General features: G+C 48.7%; 1 protein-coding gene across 7 annotated transcripts in view; it reads right to left on the bottom strand.

Moving 5' to 3' along the window:
• Window positions 1-20,017, bottom strand: part of EXD3 (exonuclease 3'-5' domain containing 3) — a 226,210-nt gene that overhangs the window by 116,439 nt on the left and 89,754 nt on the right. For 5 of the 7 annotated variants that reach the window (XM_039386780.1, XM_039386779.1, XM_027720437.2 and 2 more), the window contains 2 exons: window positions 17,556-17,609; window positions 15,384-15,515 (listed from right to left, as the gene is read on the bottom strand). In XM_039386780.1, coding sequence (XP_039242714.1) covers window positions 15,384-15,515; window positions 17,556-17,609 — 186 coding nt within the window. Of the gene's footprint in view, window positions 1-6,902; window positions 7,102-15,141; window positions 15,251-15,383; window positions 15,516-17,555; window positions 17,610-20,017 lie in introns of those variants that run through there. The other 2 variants (XM_039386783.1, XM_039386784.1) reach the window with 2 other exon arrangements.

The raw sequence follows: 20,017 nt of genomic DNA on the forward strand, positions 1-20,017 counted from the left end.
CCTGACCTCCTTCAGCTTAAGGCCATTTCCCATTGTTCTATCACTACATGCCTTTGTGAAAAGTCCCCCTCCAGGGGATGAATCCTAGAGCCAAATAAAAGCACAGACAAAAAAAATCTGAAGCTCTAGGAACAGCCCAGGAATTCGGTCTTGACAGTCTCCGGCTCAGTTTCTGACACTGTCACACTGAACACATGCCCACACTATTTCCCATTGGGAACCAGCCCCTGTGAGCAGGGCACAGCCCCGGGACCCTCGGGAGCGGCTCTGCTTCTCCTCACTGGGATTGTCATGCCTGCGATGGGGCACCGGCCCCACAGCGCCAGGCCGAGGACACCAGCTCACTTCACCAGTGGCTGTCCCAGCTGCACACCACTCGCTTCCCAGAACACTACAAACTTCCTGGGACACGCCAAGGCTTCCCGGGGCACCCAGGATTCCTGGGGCTCAGCGCAGAAACACTGAGCTTCAAATCAGCATTTCTGCAGAGGCATCGTCCCTCGGGGTGGGAGGCAGGAGGAGACCCCAGGCATTACTTTGCTCCTCGAGCAGCCCCGATGCCTTGGTCAGGGCCCCGGGCACACCCAGCTCCCGGAGCAAGCCCAGGTCGGGTATCCCGGGCAGGCTGGGGGCAGGCTGGTCGCACCAACCCGGGGCAGTTTTCGGCTGTATGCAACATACATTCGCATGCATTATCCAGAGACGTTTGCATTTCAAGGGTGCTGTTATTTTGATCTTTACAACCCCTGGAAAAAATGAGTTCAATTAAGTCTCATCATTAGGAATTTGCATAAGGTCACTTCAAGGCTTCGTGCATTTCCTCTGGTTCAGATCTCAGTGCTCATGGTGTTTCCCTTCCTCATTTATAACCCCGTTGCTGTAGGGCATTTCAAGTAAATCATCCACCACTGGCTTCCTCTCTTCAGCAACTCACATGGAGTTTTTCGTTCAGGCTAAATGAAGCTTCAACTGCTCTGTACAGCAGCAGCCCAGTTAAAGGCACAGCATCACTTGCAGAGAGCAGCTTTCCCCTCAGTAAAAAAAAAAAGAAATTATTTTAGTAAGAAGAGAATGCATTAATTTGGATTCCATTAGTGGCAGAAAAATGTTCAACTGCATTTGGCAGCATAAGAGCAAGAAATGAAACAATTCTTACATATTCTCTGGGAAATGCATTTGCTAAGCACAGAGAAGAGCCCTTTTCACTTGGAATAATGGAGAAGCACTCTTGGAAGCTGTGAGCTGTGGTCAGCACGACCCAGAGCTGCGGCGAGGGGCACGACAGCTCTGAGCTGCCCAACACTCTGCGGTGTCCGGACACAGAGATAAGCACCCACCTCACTTTGAGCTGAAGCTCAAATTTCAACCTGCAAACCAGAGTTCGAACTGTCAGAAGGGTCCAAACTGAATGGATGTTACCAGGGTAGGGTTGAAAGGCTGAGGCTCCATCTCCTGAGCCAAGAGTGGGCAGCCCTGGAGTACAGGGGCTCCTGGTGAGCCCTCCGGCAAGTTCTCCCTGTTTGGCTGGGACGGGCTGTGGAAGCGCCGGCCGCAGCTCATCCAGCTGTGGGCTCACAGGGTTTTGGCCAGCACAAGCCTGTGCTGACCCAGCAGAGGCAGAGCCCCCCTGCCCCCCTCCCTGCGGCCGCACATCTGGGCAGCTGCAGAGTGAACCAGACTGGGGAGCTGAGTGGGGATAAAATTAACCATCTGGTTTTGACAGGTCCGTTTCAACTGGGATCAGTTCCCTGATCCAGTGGCCCTGCAGTTAAACAAGCACTTGTGCTGGGAAGAGGGGGGTGAGAGAGGGACTGGGGCAGGGGAGAGGTGAGAGTAGAGGCCTGGCTTCATCCGGTCGCAGCGTCTGCCTACACAGACCTAAAACTCTCATGAAATCCTGGCAGAAGTGTCCCAGTCCCATTCCCAGCAGATCCTCAGGGATCCTCCAGTGTTCTTCTGTCTCTCCTCTGCAAATGGTATGTAGGAGCCCAGCTCATGGAGACACCATTCACACTCCTGATTGTACCCATGAACATCACTGCACCACCACTGCACACCAGGCACGGATGAGTCTTGTCCTACCTCAGACACAGACCCTGGCTTAATTTTTCAAAGTCTTTCATATTTTTCTGCGATTGTCCAAAAGGGTATTTTCAATGTTAAAACACAATAACACATCAAACTAGTGGCGATCTTCCCACCTAACCTTTTCCCTCTATTTATTCCATGTCCTCCACTGACACAGCTATCTCTCTCCTGCTAAGCAACCGGCTCTGCACGCATGGATGACTCTTTGCAACCGAAAAAATAACTCGGCTGATGCAGTTTCGGTAGGAGAATCTGAGTGTGTGCATTCCTCCTGCGGCTGGCCCCAGGAAAAGGACACCCTGCCACTTCCAAACCTGGGAGGTCTTTGAGAGCTTGGCAGCAATCCCCTGGGAGGCCCGTCATTAGCCATTTCAAACTGGCTATAGTGCAGGGCTGAATGGAAGCTCCGGACAAAGCCCCTGCGGAGCTATCTGTCAGGAAAGGCTCCCGATCCTGGCAGGGGCTGTTAACAGTAACAATGATGACAATATAGCTGGGATTTTCAGGGGTGGGGACTTCAAAGAAGCCCTAAAGAGGTATTTTTCATTAAGGAATAAGAAAGCAGCTGAGTATTGTTTTTGGCACTAAAGCTGAATATGAATGTTACTGCGGTAAGTCACAGATCAGCGACAGCATAAATTGACACTGATTTAAATATGCATGTGCTGCCTTTCTGTGTTTCTCCCATTCCATTGGGTCTGTAACCCTTGGACCATCCCTCATAGATCTTGGCATGTTCCAATGTTCCATGCTTATGAACACCAACAAGCAGCCAGCAAGCCCCTCATAGTGGCTATGATGTGCCACTGCTGTGACCTTACAGACAGCACAGTGCCACACTGGTGTGTTGGCTCAGGGCTCCAGCCTGAGCCCCATGTCACATGCAGCCTCCCCACAGCTGACACACCAGTTCAAACTGGGAGTGAGCCTGGGTTTCTCTGGGCAGGAATGACAGGGAAACTATGGCTGCCAGCAGGAGGGTCAGGAGGGGCTGTTGGTGCACAGGGACTATTCTGCAGTGAAACTCCAAATCTGTGATTCTATCAGGGGGAAAAGGAAGACAATCATTAAAAAAGTACCAGAAGGACACTGTGAGATACTCCTGCGACAGCAAGCCCTTCCTGCAACTGTGAGAATTTACTGCTTACACTGTTGTTTACCGTATGAACCAAGAGGATGTGCCTGTTAACAGGAGTGCACCATGTTGTGCCAGAGGAGGTTTAGAGTCAGTTTTAGGCAGAATGGTCAGGCATTGGAACAGGCAGCACGGCCTGGAGGGATTTAAAAGCTACGTGGATGTGGCACTTGGGGATATGGTGGCCTTGGCAGTCCTGGGGAACTGGTTGGATTTGATGATCTTAGATGACTTTTCCAACTTTAATGATTCTGTGATTCTATGGCAAAACCATAACAAGAGTATTCCGTCAGCACCCATGGTCTGCCCTCACCAGCCTTCTCCTGGATGAGATGACCAAAGGGCTCCCCAAGCCCAGCCAGACCCAGACCTTGCACCCTCCTCTCGGGCAACCCGTTGGCTTTGCCAGGCTGGGTTTAGACGTGCTGTGTGGTTCACAGTGTCCCATTGTAACCACCTGTGGTTTGTGTCCCTTTGAGCCGAGCCCAGAGCCCAGGGTCAGCTTTCCCCCCCCCCCCCCGACAGCCAAACCCCAGAGCTATCACATCCAGTCAGCACAGAGAAAGTGCCCGCAGGGTTTGCGGTGCAGATTGACTTTCACACCTCGCTGGCCACACAGAAGAAACCCAATCTAAACAGCGTAACTTTGCATAACCAATTATTTTCACTGGGGTAATCTGAGCCCACCAGTAAATGCCAGTAAATGTGGTTGATCCAGGGAAGGCCCCGTCAGGGGAGGAATGGCCCCATGGCCGCGGGCAGCCGGAGCGAGGGCTGGCCAGGGCGAGGGAGGCTGGTCCCGGCTGCTCTGGGTTTGGTCCTGGGAGCCAAGACTCAATCCTTGGACACAGGGCAGTGTCTGCATAGAGGGAACAACTTCTTACTGCCCAACGCATCTACACAGTCAGGAACTGGAGTGTGCAAAGCCACGCCAAGGGAAGCAGCGCAGCCAGAGCCGTGAGGTGGGCTTGGGGGCAAGAGCTGTCTAGCTTCTTGATGTCTTCTTAAGTTTCTTTTCCACCATGTCCTAGATATTTTGAGAGGCTTCAGCTTTCAGACTGATTCCCCAGTGACCTATTATCCCTGCACATCAATCACTCCATCCTGTCACCAAACAGCCATTCACATGACCTTGTTTGTAGGGAATCATGTTCCTCCTCTAACTCCTCTGTCACCAACTTCCTTCTCTCCAACTACCAGCTCATTTCCTCCAGCAGGACCAAGCTCAGTGATCCCCTTCTTTAAAGTCCATGAAATTAGACTGTCAAATTAAAAACCCAACAGAGGTTACTGGTCCACTACCCACACCTCTGCAGGACACCCATCCTCACTGCCAAGCCCCAGGATCAGGCTGCCAGAGGTAAAACAGTCATGCCACAGGTTCACCTGAGATGTAACTTGTTCCTGCAATCCCTTATGACTAAAAAGCACTCATCCAATTGCAGATGGAAACTCCCATTTCAGCTGTATCAGTCTCAACATCTGGCTGCCCATGTGCCCCCTCCCCAAACATGAGCTTCAAACATGAGGAATGGAAAGGTAGTAGGGGACATGGGGTGTGGGACTCCCTGCAGGACACCTGCAACCATAGGCATTTTAAGGGGAAGTAAGGAAAATAAACTTTGCTGTGCTCACCTCAAACATCAGATACTCTCCCACTTCACTAAAATGCCTCAGCAGGAGCAGCTCCCCCAGAAACCATCAAGAGAAAAACCAAGGTGGGGATGGGAATGGAGAAGCTTCTGGGGATGAAACAAAAACAGGCTTTCACCTGCATCCTGCCCTAGCACTTCCCTGAATAAAAGGGTGATCAACTCAGACTATGGGTCTTGAATTAAGACAAATAAATCATCCAAATCCCCTTGTCCAGAGAAAAGACAATGACTCACAAGAAGCATGTATTGAATGTTACGTTTTCCACCTTTGCCAAAACCCCTACGCTGTCATTTCTCCCTCTAAGCTAGCTCAGCCAGATCCTACCTTGGGCTTACAGCATGCAGCATAGCTGCATTTCATCACAATAACTGAAAAATGTCATCTTCATCAAGACTGACACAATGTATGAATTGTGACACTCATTTAAAAGCTTTCTGTTTCTCTTTTCACCAGGACACTGCTGTACCTGTCCCTTTTTCTGTGTCCCTTTTTCTGTATGGTCCTTGGATGAGAGGGTTCACACAAACACAAAACGGTCTCTTCCATCATTCATTCAAACCATATGTGCCTTACGGGGACAAGGTCTTCCTTACTGAAAAGCCCAAAAAACCCCACATATGTTGCTGGCCATCTTCATTACCAGATGGAAATGCCTTTGCAGCAGTAGATGCCAAAGACAATTATGTACCACATGTCACCAGGATCCATGAGTGCTGTGTCCAGTTCTGGGTCCCTCAGTTCAGGAAGGCCATGGAGGGGCTGGAGCAGGTCCAGAGAAGAGCAACGAGGCCGGGGAAGGGACTGGAGCACAAGTGGTGTGAGGAGAGGCTGAGGGAGCTGGGGCTGTTGAGCCTGGAGAAGAGGAGGCTCAGGGGAGACCTCCTCACTCTCTACAACTCCCTGACAGAAGGGGGGAGCCAGGTGGGAGTCGGGATCTTCTCCCAGGCAGCAATCAGTAAGACAAGAGGGCTGGGTCTTCAGCTCTGCCAGGGGAGGTTTGGGTTAGATATTAGAAAGAATTTCTTTACAGAGGGTAATCAGGCATTGGAATGGGCTGCTCAGGAAAATGGTGGATTCTCTGTCCCTGGAGGTTTTTAAGATGATGCCATGGATGTGGCATCAGTGCCATGGTCTAGTAACCATGGCAGTAGTGGATCAAGGGTTGGACTTGATGATCTCAGAGGTCCTTCCCAACCCAGCTGATTCTATGTTTCTATGATTCATGGACACATGGTTTTGGTGTAGGGTGTCACCTCGTCCAGTTAATACTATGAATGACAGATACAGTTTGTTTTATGCTAGTCAGAAGTCACACAGCTTAATGCCTAAAGGTCTTCAGATAAATGTTGCTGAGCAATTACAGATCTGGCAAATTCTACGCTGAAGCCACGTATGTGTGGCTCAGCATATTGTGCTGACTCCAAGGAAAGCTCCAAACACACCTGGAGATCCCACATTCCTCCAGAGGAACAAAAGTCTGCTGCCAGCACTGATGCTGCTCTGGCAAACACTGTAGAGCTGGCATGGCTGCAGAACTGTGCAGTGCCCACGATGCACATAGCAGGAGTTAATGGCATTTGCAACAACAGGACAATGGTTTTGTACAGATTCTCAACAGGACTTGGGAACACACTGCCTTAAGTTGATCAGAGGGCTGGAGCCCCTCTGCTCTGGAACCAGGCTGGGAGAGCTGGGGGGGTTCACCTGGAGAAGAGAAGACTCCAGGGAGACCTGAGAGCCCCTTCCAGTGCCTAAAGGGGCTCCAGGAGAGCTGGAGAGGGACTGGGGACAAGGGCCTGGAGGGACAGGACAAGGGGGGAATGGCTTCCCACTGCCAGAGGGCAGGGTTAGATGGGACACCGGGAAGGAATTCCTGGCTGGGAGGGTGGGGAGGCCCTGGCACAGGTTGCCCAGAGAAGCTGTGGCTGCCCCATCCCTGGAAGTGTCCAAGGCCAGGTTGGATGGGGCTAGGAGCAACCTGGGCTAGTGGAAGGAGTCCCTGCCCATGGCAGGGGGTGGAATGAGATTTAAGGTTCCTTTGAACCCAAATCATTCTGTGATTCTATGATATTGTCTGTGCACACACTGAGATGTTTAGAAAGATCCTACCTGCCACTATTCAATCCTCTTGATCTTTGGAGGAAAATAAAGGCCTGGAGTTCTTCTGGATGGGTTCAAACCAATCCACTGCACCTGAGCTGCTACTGAAGCTGGTCTCTCCTCTGGGAAAACAAGAACTCTGCCATGACAATATTGAACTTTTGATGTACCAGGTCTCTCAAATAATGAGACCCATTGGTTGCACTGTTGATTTATACACAGGCTATTCATCCTGAACCCCCCCCCCCCCCATGAATATACAGCCATTCAAACACCAGGACCTGGCCAACCCATCCTCACCATGACATACAAACAAAGACCATTATAAGGGCACCGATGTCAAAAAGGAGGAGAAACTCCACAGTGTATAAAACATGGGAATTTTGACTTCTTGACACAGTCAATACACTGAACTATGACCTCAGGAGGCACAGGGGACTGGAAACCAACAGAACTTAAATTGGCTACAAATCTCTTGTTTTCTCATGACATTTGAGAGAAACCGTGGGGACGGTTTCTTCAGGACACACGGGAGTTAGAGCTGTGTCAGTGCCTTCTCCAGAGAGTTCCTTGCTTTCCTTACAGTCACTCCATCACTGTCACCCGCTGACCTTTCACTACTTTCTCCCAGTGCACCAGCATCTCTGCTGACCAACGCACTTCACAGTCTGTCCAAAACCACGAGAGGAAGAAAAAGCCTTGTACAGGCTGTATAAAAGGACATTTACTCTGCACTACATTGTGTCTTCTTTTCTATGCTAGTCTAAATACAAGTGCTGTTTTCACTGCCAATCGTTGTTTGCTTGTGCTGTTTCCACTGGCTAAACCCAGCATTTTTCCAGCTAGCGTTGCCCTCCAGGAAAAACCACACATTCATACCTTTCTTGCATTTAGCACAGGAGAACAAAACTGGTTCCCAGTAATAAGGATGACTTCCTCAAAAGAAAACATTTGCTGTCAGCTGAGGTTTGACCTCTAATGGCTAATTTGGCATCATCATTTTGAGCACTGGAATACATAACACTGTGAAAAATTAACAGCTTCTCCCTCCCCCCCGACAAAGTTTAATATCCGCCTGCAGCTTTGCAAGTGAAAATAAAAGAAAGGAAATAAATACCCAAACCAAAACCTTGGGTATGGTCTCTCACATACATCCATAAAAAGAACCTCAAGACAAAGATCTGTAAAGGATATTTCACTGGAAACCAAGCTTTTGCAGACACTGAGAAAGAAAGTCTGCAACATGAGACCGTCTTCCTTGAAGAAACACAGCTGATCTGCTGCATTCCCAGCTTCGACTGCCACTGGGCTGTGTAAAACATAAACTTCACGCTAACCCTATGAAAACAGTCAACATGAGAGAGAGATAACAGTCTGCTCCAAGCTGCTGAAAGGGGAAAAAAACCTCTCAGGCTGTCATTCTCCCCTTGCTGTGACCTTCATGCTCCACTGAATTTCTGAAGATACTGAAATCTTGGCAGGGAAGTGTACAGTCTGTGGGAACCAGGCAGTGCCGGCCGTGCTCGCTGCTGAGAATTAGGCCCAGTCGAGCCCTTTTTTGGGGGACTCTGAGTTTTACGTGGCCAGGAGCACAGGGCTACGCCAGCTCCAGGCTGGGAATTTTACAGGATTGGTGCTCTATGCACTCAAGTATCGTGTGGCAGAGCTGTCATGGACAGTGTGCTGCTCACCCGCCTGCCTGGCACCCACAAACTGCGGCTTGCTCAGTGTCCCCTGGGATCTCCAGTACCTAAAGAGGCTCCAGGAGAGCTGGAGAGGGACTGGGGACAAGGGCCTGGAGGTAGAGGACAAGGGGGGAATGGCTTCCCACTGCCAGAGGGCAGGGTTAAATGGGATATTGGGAAGAAATTCCTCCCTGTGATGAGGGTGGGGAGGCCCTGGCACAGGTTGCCCGGAGAAGCTGTGGCTGCCCCATCCCTGGAAGTGTCCAAGGCCAGGTTGGACGGGGCTTGGAGCAACCTGGGCTGGTGGAAGGTGTCCCTGCCCATGGTAGAGAGGTTAGAACTGGACGAGGTCCCTTCCAACCCAAACCATTCTGTGTTCTTTGCGTTGCTTTGGCCTGTCCCCACAGCCCTGCATGTAACAGCAACCACTCACTATGAGCTCTCACTATGGTTTATAAAGCCTTAGAGATCAGCAAATAAAAATCTCAACCAGAGACTCGAAAGAAGCAGAATTTGCCATGACAAACTATCCCAGGGTTTGTTGGTATTTAAGGACTGCTGTGCAGAGCCACTGCACACCAAGGGCTCAGTCCCCATGGCCGGGGCGCGGTGCCAGGGTGAGGTACTCTCACACTCAGCCCTCGCACTCAGTCCCGCACAAGTATCTTTGGAGGGCAATTCGCTCCCTCAACAGTGTCTGTCGAGGCAGAATAATACCAGCTGTGCTTCCTGGCCAGAGCCTCTGCAGCACAAGCTGCAGATTACATCGGAATTGCCAAACCCAGGATAAACAAAAAGATTAAGAGGGCCTTACCCTTTGTGTTGAACAATCCCACTCTGAAGCAAGAAATCACAGCCCATATCATGGGCAGGCACAGGGCTGAGCCCTGTGTTTGGGTGACGGGCTGGGGAGGAGTAATCAGCTCACTCACACATCTGGGGAAACCACAGATGCTCTTAATCACAGGTTTTCCTGACCTGCAGGCGCTGACAAATTGCATCCTATGGATGAACCTTTTATTAAACCACAGAGGGTTTCCAAATGATATTCTCTTTCTCAGCATTCCCAAGTCATCAAAATCCAGCACACGTGACCCTTCTTAGTTCTTCATTTAGATGGTGACACAGCCCTTTCCAAAGAGGTTTCAGGGCTGAAAGGAAGTAAATGGGGATGTGATGTTACCTCAGTGGAAAGCAGCTCAAAAGCTGAATCGGGGGCTTTGAGAACTGACATTTTCAAATTCTTTGATGATCGCCTCAGCCCTGTTTGAGTTGAAGATGCTTTTTTTCCTAAGTGGTTCCTGAGACAAACCCCTTACTGTCTGCTGGGGCAGAAACATCTCACAAAATATGCAGCCTTCAAACTCTACTGTTTTTTCCCTGTGCATGAGGAAGGACAACTGGTACTTTTAAATGAATAAAATGACTTGCTCGGGCCCCAAAAGGTGACCACAAAACAAAATTGCCCTGGTTCCACTTCCATGCCGCTCTAGAGCAGGAGATAGCTGCTCTCCTCTCAAGTGAGTGAGAAAGATGATGCCTGGCAGTTCTCATCGTCGTCTGGACCGACAGCACAACCCACATAAAAGAGAAAAAGAAGCCTGCTGATCAGATTGGTGTGGCAGAGGCTCATGAGAGACATGCACATTTTCAATCTAAACGACAGCTTGAGGGATCTATATTACTAATTATTGACTAATATTGCCAGAGTTCCCAGGCTGGCTTCAAAGGTTCTCGCAAAGTGCCCCAAGCACAGGGTTTCCATCTCATCATAAGGCCTTTTTCTTTGTCCCTGCTAAATGGATTGCTCCATCCCAGGCTCCCTCTGCGTAAATCAGCTTGCACATGATGAGCTTTGCAGCAACGAAATTTGTTACCTCAACCACAAAATCCCAGAAACATTTGCTGCAACTGTCAGAATGCTTTTGCACCTAATTTAAAAAAAAAAAAAAGGTGGTTTCCTCTCTTCCTTCCCCCTCTTCCCCGCCTACTCCTAATCCCTTGCTAACACCTTTGTAAAGGCTGGGGTGAGTGGTTTGGAAACTGAAAGAGCAGCGAAGGGGAGGGCAAAAAAGGAGAAAAATATATCAGATCTCCAGACAATGAAATCGAGCAGCTATCTCTCACATCCTGCAGCACTCAGGCTGAGGTCATAAGTTAAACAGGACATCAGAATAGGTGATGTAATTTGCTTATTTAGGATCAGAGAATTCAGTGAAGTGAAAGAGACAACCTATTTGAATTTGCAGATAATCCCACCATCAATGCAGAGCTGTTCAGATGCACAAACTGCAGCTGGAGTCTGAGATCTTTTTTTCCCCACACATTTATTTTTGCAGGGGATATAATTGCAATCGTTTTTACTTGCAGGAAAGCCTTGAAACCTCACCTGGGATCAGGCTCCCATTGTGTTAGGTATTGTTCAAGCAGGGTCCCTGCCCTGGTCAGCTTAAAGACTAAAGGGTCAAGTCAAACAGAGGGTGGGAAAGGAAAGAGAGGCCCAGGGGAGGTGGGGGGTGGCATAGCCACCCTGCAGGACCCGGGTCCCCCAGCAGAGCTTTGGACTCAGAACTGAGCTGAGCAGCAGCTTCACTTCTGAGGAAAGGCAGCTTTTCTGCGGACAGACAGGCTTTCCTGGCTCCAAATGTGGTTGCAGAGCCTCACACCAGTGACGGTTTTACAGCAGAGTTAGAATCCTTTAACCACAAGATTCTTCCAGAACAGAAGGAATTTCTCAGCGAGCCCATAGAACACTGAACACGCTGTTTTCCCTTCAAACCATTGTGATATAAAGATTTAAAGCTAACAACTTGCAGTGTTTATCTCCTCAGTTTATCACCATTCAAACTGTGATTTCACCCTGTTAGTGTGTGAGAAGTGGCACTGCCAGCCCTGCACCTCCATTGATCTGCTTCCACACAAGTGTTTTGTCACTGACAAGAACTTGGTAGGGCCAGACACTGCACACCAGCCACGGAGAGTAAAATGTCCTGAGACCTCGGGCTCACCAAGCAGTCAGTGATGAGGCACTGGCAGGTCCATAGATACAGCCCACACCTGCTTTGGGTGGACTTTCAATCAGACAGCACGGAAAAGCCGGATGGCAAAAGCCGCACCACTCATCCAGGTAATATCTGCCAAAACACGTCTGTTTTCAAGAGTTTCTTTATGAGACTGGAATGTCCTCCTACTGTCCTGACAGGTCATACCCAAGTGTCACAGCAGGATGTCCCCAAGCAGGGACATCCCACCTGCAGCACCAGGAGGGATGGGAGACAACAACCTCCATGAATGGAGGGACCTGGGGAAGGAGCCAAAGTTCCCACTGTGAAATGACCCAGCTGTCAGCTGCCCATAGCCATGACTGCAGCCACCCAGCAGCCACCTTCCTTAGCAAGTTTTGGTATTTCTTTCTTTTTTAAATGCTACTTCTGTGTTAGAACTCCCTCCAAGCTGTGGAGAGCAGAGGATCACTGGCCTCCCACGTGAGCCAGGCTGTGAGCTGGCCCTAAGGCTGCCCACAACAGACCCTGACAACTCTACAGAGACGTTCCTGACTACTGTAAGGGCTCATTGTTCTGACCTGATCATGTCAGAACACCCCAAGCATCATTTCACATCGCCCCTTCCTGAAGGAGGTACTTTCGGATATCTGAAATACAAGATACTTGCATACAAGATATTCAAATGTGTGCAGAGGTGACAGGCACAGGACATTTGCATTTCAAATAGAGGGAATGGGTTTCAAATATTTTAAGGCTGTGAAATGTAGAACTTCTCAGGGGATTTTTTGCATGTCACCAAAAGACAGAATTAATCTTATTTTTACTCAGCCCCCCTAAAACATTCCTCGCCAAAGGCAGCACCAGGCCTGGCTACAGCTGCTGTGCAGGGGTGGTTTCTCCATGACTATCACCAAGTCCTTACAACACAGCACTTGAGAGATGCATGGAAAGAGAAGGCCATTCCTGTGCCATCACTGACACCTTTGGCTGTAGTCCCCACTCCTGGAGCCTTTAACTGGAGCAACCAAGCCAAAGCCCAGCTCGAGAGGGAACAAAACGCTGAGAAGCCCCTGGGTGACATTCCCTGGGCACTTGCTGCTCTAAATCAGACAGAAGTAACCAGTATTGGCCATTGTTTTAACAGAAAAAACCATCAGTATTTTGGCAGGGTGACAAAGCAATCCCATTCTTTACATCTGCAAAAGTGAGCCCCTCCGTCCCTGCTGAGGGAGATGACAGAGGAAACATATTTTCCAGCAATCTTGGGTACAACATTGAATTGGAACCTATTTTTACCGTGGGCTCTGCACTACACGCATTAATTGTTACGACAACAATATTTGCTGACATATTTACTCCAATCATTTACAGAACAGAAGCCCAGGAGACAAAACAAGCCCTTGCTCTATGAGACAGAGGGAGGCAGGCAGGATGCCACATTGCTTCCTGTGACACAGAGCGAACGCTTATCTGTGATGGTTGATGGTGTCCATAACCCACCCCTGCACTGGCGGACCAGCTCTACGGAGACAAGGGAGGAGAGTGGCCCATGTTATGGATCAGTATTCCCCATCCTCTTCCTTCTGCCTAGCATGGACACAGCAGCACTCAGTTGTTTCTAGAGCTCCGCTCATATGCCCAACCTGCTCCCCACTTCAGGGACAGCCAAAACCCCTCTGCAAGGAGGGGGCAGGGCTCGGGGCAGTTTGGGAGCCCTGGGGTCCGTAACGTGGCCCCAGAGCAGCACGGGCAGGCTGGCAGGCACAGCTCAGCAGTTTCAGCATCCAGACTCCATTCTAATTAAGTCCAATTAGGTTTGCAGAGAATGAGGATGTTTTAGAAAGAACATACAAAAGAACTGCTGAGGTCTCTGTTGGCCACTGAGGCCCCAGAGCACCCTCTTCAAGGCAGAAATCCGCCATTTTTGACGAGGCTGTCAATATTGCGCAGTGCCGGAGGATGATCCACTTCCATGTGCTGCCCACAGCCCCCCTCACACACAGTCCACAGAGCATTGCAGTGCCTGGGCACGTGCAGCTGGAAGAGCTTGGGTTCTCCTCCAGAGCATCAGTAACGTTATCAGCCAGACTTGTGCTGTCTGCAGAGGACAGTGGAACAAAATAAGCTCTAAAAGCCTTGAATGTAGGTAAATACATGATTCAGAACATGGAGAGGTTTGACAAATCAGCATCTTCCCATGCCGAGGGGTATAAAACATGCAGCTGTTCCACCACCACAATTTACAGGGAAGGCATTTCTCCTGGAAGTAAGAGAACAGTTAGTATATATTCCTAGCCAGATTGATTACCCCTATTTATATTGTAAACCAAGACAGCATGTACTAAACCCATAGAGTTAACCAGTTCCAGACCCCAGATCCTGCTGGAGAGGGGTCAGTTTTCCATCGGCTGCTGCACAGTCTTGTGCATTTATTACAGAGAGTACAGGGTTTCCTGCAGCATGGTTTTGTGTGTGTGTGCTGATTCTTGTGGTATTTCAACAACCATCAGGAGGAACACTGCTATTTTATGGGATGTCAGGGAATCGGAGAATCCACGAGGTTTTTTAAAGTTTTGTTTAAAATCGCCAAGATTTTTACAGTGTGCCACTGTAAATACAAATATGTATAACAACTGCAATCTGCTCTGGGACAATAAAACCACAGGATTGAAGGCAGTATGCTATATCTGAGTATGTACATTTATCCTGCAGTAAGATCGACCCATATTCTGTCGATCCGACCTGCAGGGTGTTCCGTCAGCCTCCTCTCACAGCAACCTGCCCAGCTGGACAACCCTCATTTCCTCTCTAAGTTACAGATCCAGTTTCAACATCGAACAGCAGATATAAGCAGAGGTCTAGGACACGCTCTCTGGTGTGTCTGCTCAGGAGTCAGTGCTGCTCCTACACTGCTTGTGCAGCTCCACTGGGCCAGGAGACCCCGGAGCTCAACCACAAGGCATTGAGCCAGACTCAAGGGCTTGTTTATCCCTAAGAGAAAGCTCCTTTTCTAGCCAATTTCCAGTTTCTTCTTTTTCTCTCTTTAAACACTGATAAGATGAGAGATGCTGGAGTTGCCCGTTGGTTTATATTACAGTTTTTGGAGGGATAGGTTTCAGCGTGTTGCTGTAACAAATATAAGAGTGAAATTGGAAGAGATGGTGATTTGAGCTAACACAATTAAAATTTATTCTTAACAACAATCCACAGATACACAGTGCCAAACACAATCTAGAGTCATCAACTAGCATGGACATGAATTAACCTAATAGCTTCTGAAAGAAAAAGAAGTCCTATGAAAAAATCCTCCTATTAAAGTAATTAAGTGTTATCAGAATCACAGAGACATAATTAAACGCAGTTCATAATTAAAACAGCATGTGTCCTAGACAGAGAACACAGCAACAAAGAGACTATAACCATGACAGTCGATGCCAAAGCACATGCCAAGTACCAAAAATCAGAAGAACAGGCGAGTTTCTAGCAAAGCTGCAGATTCAGAGCCTCTGCTGCCATGACTGAGCCATCACCACTCTGAGGGACGTGAGCGCACTCAGAACTCCTCAGGGCTTTGCAAGGGGCTGCCAAAGTTGAAGCAGAACTCTTGGGAACCAGGAACACACTGAGTGCAAGGCCCAAAATACCGAAGAAGCGCCTGCTGTGCAGGGAACAGCGAGTGAGAGGGCCCCGGGACTCAAACCAGCCTCGTCCTACCTGGCAGCGGCTGAAGATATCGCTCAGGGACACCTGGACGTTGAAGTGCTTCAGAACCTGCAGGGCCTGTTCTTTCGCCTTTTCTGAGCAGTTCACAGAGAAACACCTTCCTTCTCCCACCTGGGACTGCAGCTTCAAACCAAAAAGACACTCAGTAAGGCACATGTGGGGATTTTCCTGATACACTTGGTTTGGTTTGAATTACAAATAATGTTTGGAGTTAGTATGTCTTTACAGTCTGAATTTTGATCTAACCAGCACAGTTGGTAATTTAACAGTCAGTCACTGCTGCAGTAGCTCTGACTCCTGAAGCACTGCAGTATTTTATAAACATGAAATATGATTTAGCTTGAAGAAAAGGAGGCTCAGGGGGAACCTTCTCGCTCTCTACAACTCCTTGACAGGAGGTTGGATCCAGGTCAGGGTCAGGCTCTGCTCCCAGGTAACAAGAGGAAATGACCTCAAATTGTGCCAGGGGACATTTAGGTTGGATATTAGGGAAAGTTTCTTCACTGAAAAGGTTGTCCAGCCCTGGCACAGGCTGCCCGGGACAGTGATGGAGTCCCCATCCCTGGAGGGATTCAAAAAACATGTGGATGGGGTACTTGAGGACACAGGTTAGCGGTGGCCTTGGTGGTGGTGCTGGGTTAACAGTTGGACTTGATGATCTTAAAGGTGTTTTCCAACCTTAATGATTCCATGATTCTCTTCTACAGAAGATGGCAAATCCTGTCAGTTTATAAGTTGGTGCAGTGGTGCTAACAGGGGTAGCAAGAGGAAACTGAATTAAATCCCAGCTATCAGATGAAATCTGGCCAGATCAGTGTGCCAAAGCACGAGGATGGAAATGGTGTCCAATGACCCCTCCAACCCTTCTGCTTCACAGAATGTTTAAGTTCCCTTATGGTCAAAAAATTTGAAGGGGTTGACGTGGACAGTCCCTCAATGTTTGTTCCACATTTAGAAGAGAAGTCTGCATCTGGGAACAAGCACTGGGAAGTTCCAGACATATTTTTATGACCATGCTAAGTACTCACAAGGTGGGATAGCTGCACACCAGTAAAGGAGCCTGGCAGAGCCATCCTGTCCTTGCAGAGGACATCCAAAGGCAAGGGAACAAAGGGACCCAGACATTTCCCAGGTCAGTACTGTACACTGGAAATAGTTATTTTCCTTCTACAATTCCTACACAGAACTTTGAAGTTTAAGCTTTGCCAAACAAGATTATGCTGGATGCTGAATTATTTATAACATCAGCTGTAGGCTCAAGGAACCACAGTCTGGATGAAGAACCTGCAGTGTGGCACAACTGCACTTGCCTCCATGTCTCATCGTGGGGGGGAGTTTTCTTCCACACTCAGCTATGACACAGGAAATCATCAACCCATATTCTGCAAATACTCCAGCTGGCTGACTGAGTAGTTGGGAGTTTTTGTACTGACAGTTTGTGACAGAGAAGTCCTGCACTCTGGCTCATGTGAACAGAACTCTGGCTCATCCAGAACAGTTTCCCTCTTCCAAATGAATTTTTGGGCAGTAAAAAATTGCTACCTGGAGCAGGTCATTACAACATTGCAACCACTGACTTGGCAGGTTCAGCAGATCCCCACCAACACTGTCTGTGAAGGGCTCTGAACAGCTGGTGTTGAGGGTAAGGTTGGGTTTTCTTTGACTTTTTTGTTTATCTATAGGAACACAAAACCTCTACAGTTTCCATCAGGACCCTCGGGGACTTCCAATCTCTGCCTTCCAAGCCTGAAGAAATGTCTTTAAGTGTTGAAACTGTCAGTGTGGAGCCAGTCAGTAAACAAGAATCTCTGGGATAAAAAGCACAGGAATGGAGCTGCCTTTCACCTGCCAGTGAGGTCAAACAAAAACATTTTGTTCTGGATTGCTTGGCTTGACTTCCATAGCTGCCCCCGACAGAGAGCAATTGCTCTCCCCACTGATGCAGGACTGAGAATAAGCATAAAAGAATATTTCACCCCAAGCTCTGGCAGTTGAGAACAGCAAACCTCTCAAGACCCTTAACATAGCTTTTAGTGCAGAAAACATGAAAAAGCCAAGCCAGCTGTTGCATTCACATGTGACTTTTCCTCTTCTCTCCCCTGCACACCCCAGACCACGCAGTGATACAATGCCAGAAACACGGCAGCAGCTCGGAACACTTACAGTCTGATATGGGAGTCCAGAGGTTAAAATGACTCTTCCTTCCTGTCGGGCAATCTGGAAAAAACAGTAAAAATCCAAATGAACAGGGGCTCAAGTTACACTGTGTTCAAGCTTTACTTGCAGCCACAAGAGAGAAGGTGAACTGGAGATCCTGAGTGTTTCTCTTCGGTGTCAGCCCACACCTGGCCCAGAGCTCTTGAGAGCCATAGCAGCTCAAGGTATGGCTCATCCATCCCACGTCCCCTCCCTGCCAATCCCTGCCATGTCTCTCATGTGCTGGAACAAGCTGCATCTGCACTGCAGATGGCCCAGGGAACCATCCCACCTTGAAACAATTCTATCCAAAACCAATCTTTTATATTTTTCCCTTAGCCCAGACTATTTCGATTTCCTCAGTCTGGGTTACAAAGAAGCAAACACTTCTGCTACACAGGGCAGAAAGGAAAAACTAGCCTAAGCAGGTCATTACAGCAAAAAAATGTACCATGAAATGTGTCTGCAAACTTCATATCATTAACAGAAAATGCTCCTAAAAGAAAGAGGGTGTTATTGTCCCAGCAACCCAACACACAGGAATTATGCACCTTTCTGGGCTTCGAGGAATATCTCCCTTAGAGTTTATCACATCCCAACTTGTAGTCCCGAGCTTTTATCAGAGATCTGGTCCTTCAAGTGGAAGGTCTGCACTGAATTACCAGGGGGCTCATCACCCGCACTGCTGACCTTCCCACAGAGCCAGAGACACTGCAAATGGGTTGGTGCCAAAAGGAGACACTACATCTGGAGCTGCAAGGATGGAAGTGTGACTGACCTTATGACTGAATGACATTCCTCCCTCCCTCCCCCTCCCCCTCCTGTAGGAGGGAAAGAGCTTCATGGCCATTGGTGACAGGAGGATTCCAAAGGATTCCCATGTGAACCAGGACTCAGCTCTGATCCTGTTAACAAGAAATCAGTGCTTTGAGGTAGGCATGAGGTTATCTTTCTTCTCTGGTTTGGATTCTGCTGGAAGCCCTCATGTTTTTCACTGATTCCATATGTATGTCGTGGAGGTCTCTCATCTGGTTCAGAGTTCGGCAGCTCTCTCTGGATCACTCTCTAGCCTTGGCAGGAGGACACATTTGGGATCAAAGTCCTGCTGCACTTTCCACACAGATGACACCACCAAGCATAGCCAGGGAACAGCAGAAAACCCAACCATGACTTTTAAACTCTGTCTTGGACAGACATTTTTTTAAGACCCACTGGTTCTATGGCAACATGAAACAAGGGGGAGAAGGCTCTGAAGGTCCCATGCAGGCAGCTAAGCAACGCTTTTTTTTCTTTTTTTCCTTCTTGATCTTTTAGGTAGCTGCTTCCCTCCTTTTTTTGTGAAGTCACTCTTTGGCTGCCCGTTCTGCACTGACAAAGCAATTGGTAACAACTTCTGAAGCACCTTCCTACAGGTAGAATTACTGGATTTCTTTCAAAATCAACTCTCTCTCTTGATGAAGGAAAAAATCTTTAAGAACAGGAACCTCGAAGGTGAGCGGCAGAGGCACCCCATGCCATCCAGAGGCACCCCATGCAATCCTGCTTCACACAGTTTGGGTACAGAGCAGCCAAGACAGCATCCTCATAGCACATTATTGAGAGAAGTCTGGTAAGGCAACAGCAGAAGTTCACCACAGCGATCTGCCAGCAAGGGAAAAGAGATGTGAAACTCCTTCAGACCCAAGTGGGCTTCAGGGTAAGGCTGAGGATTTCAGAGCTGGAACACTCCATTCTGACTTCCTGCATCCAGGGTTAATTAGTTCAAGCTTGATAAATCCCCTTATCTGAACGGCTCTGCAGAGACAGGCAAAGAACATCAAATAAAAAGGAGAAAAGCAATAACTCTTGGAGCATGTTTTTCTGCCTCTGGAACAGGGACTGGGAGAAGCATGCAGAGTCAGAAAAGTCATGTGACAGCACACATCTGACTGGGACCAAAGAGGCACAATTCCTTCTATTTCTCCAAAAGCAGTAGGGAAGGTAGTGCTGGGACCATCGAGAGATGTGTGGTCAGTGATCCAAACAAGAGGAAAGGAGGGTCCAGGGCAGCATTTTGGAGTGGGTGTCAGGGACCTGTGCTCCAGCCCAAGTGCTGCAGAGAGGGCATTGGCCTCAGTTTCACAATCTATTACAAAGATAACATCAACTTCCTCTGAAAAAGGCTCAGACCTTCTGGATAGAAAGCACTTCCTTGGTATTACTGTTTAGCCCTTAATGTGCCTGCCTGTTTAGCCAACTTCCATCCTGCAGAGATGAATGAACCCAAAGGAATTCCTGTCAAAGAGACCTGAAAAGGCAATGACTGAGGAGAGAGGGCAGAGAGCCCCTTTGCTTCAAACCCAGCACCAGGATGATTTGTGACAACCTGAAGGATCCTGAAGTAAGGCCAAAAGAGGTTTCAAGAAACAGCAGCACAAGGCTCTGGATTT

Source organism: Pipra filicauda, unplaced genomic scaffold (genome assembly GCF_003945595.2).
Source record: "Pipra filicauda isolate LSUMZ 115617 unplaced genomic scaffold, ASM394559v2 scaffold500_size419342_pilon, whole genome shotgun sequence".
NCBI lineage: Eukaryota > Metazoa > Chordata > Aves > Passeriformes > Pipridae > Pipra > Pipra filicauda.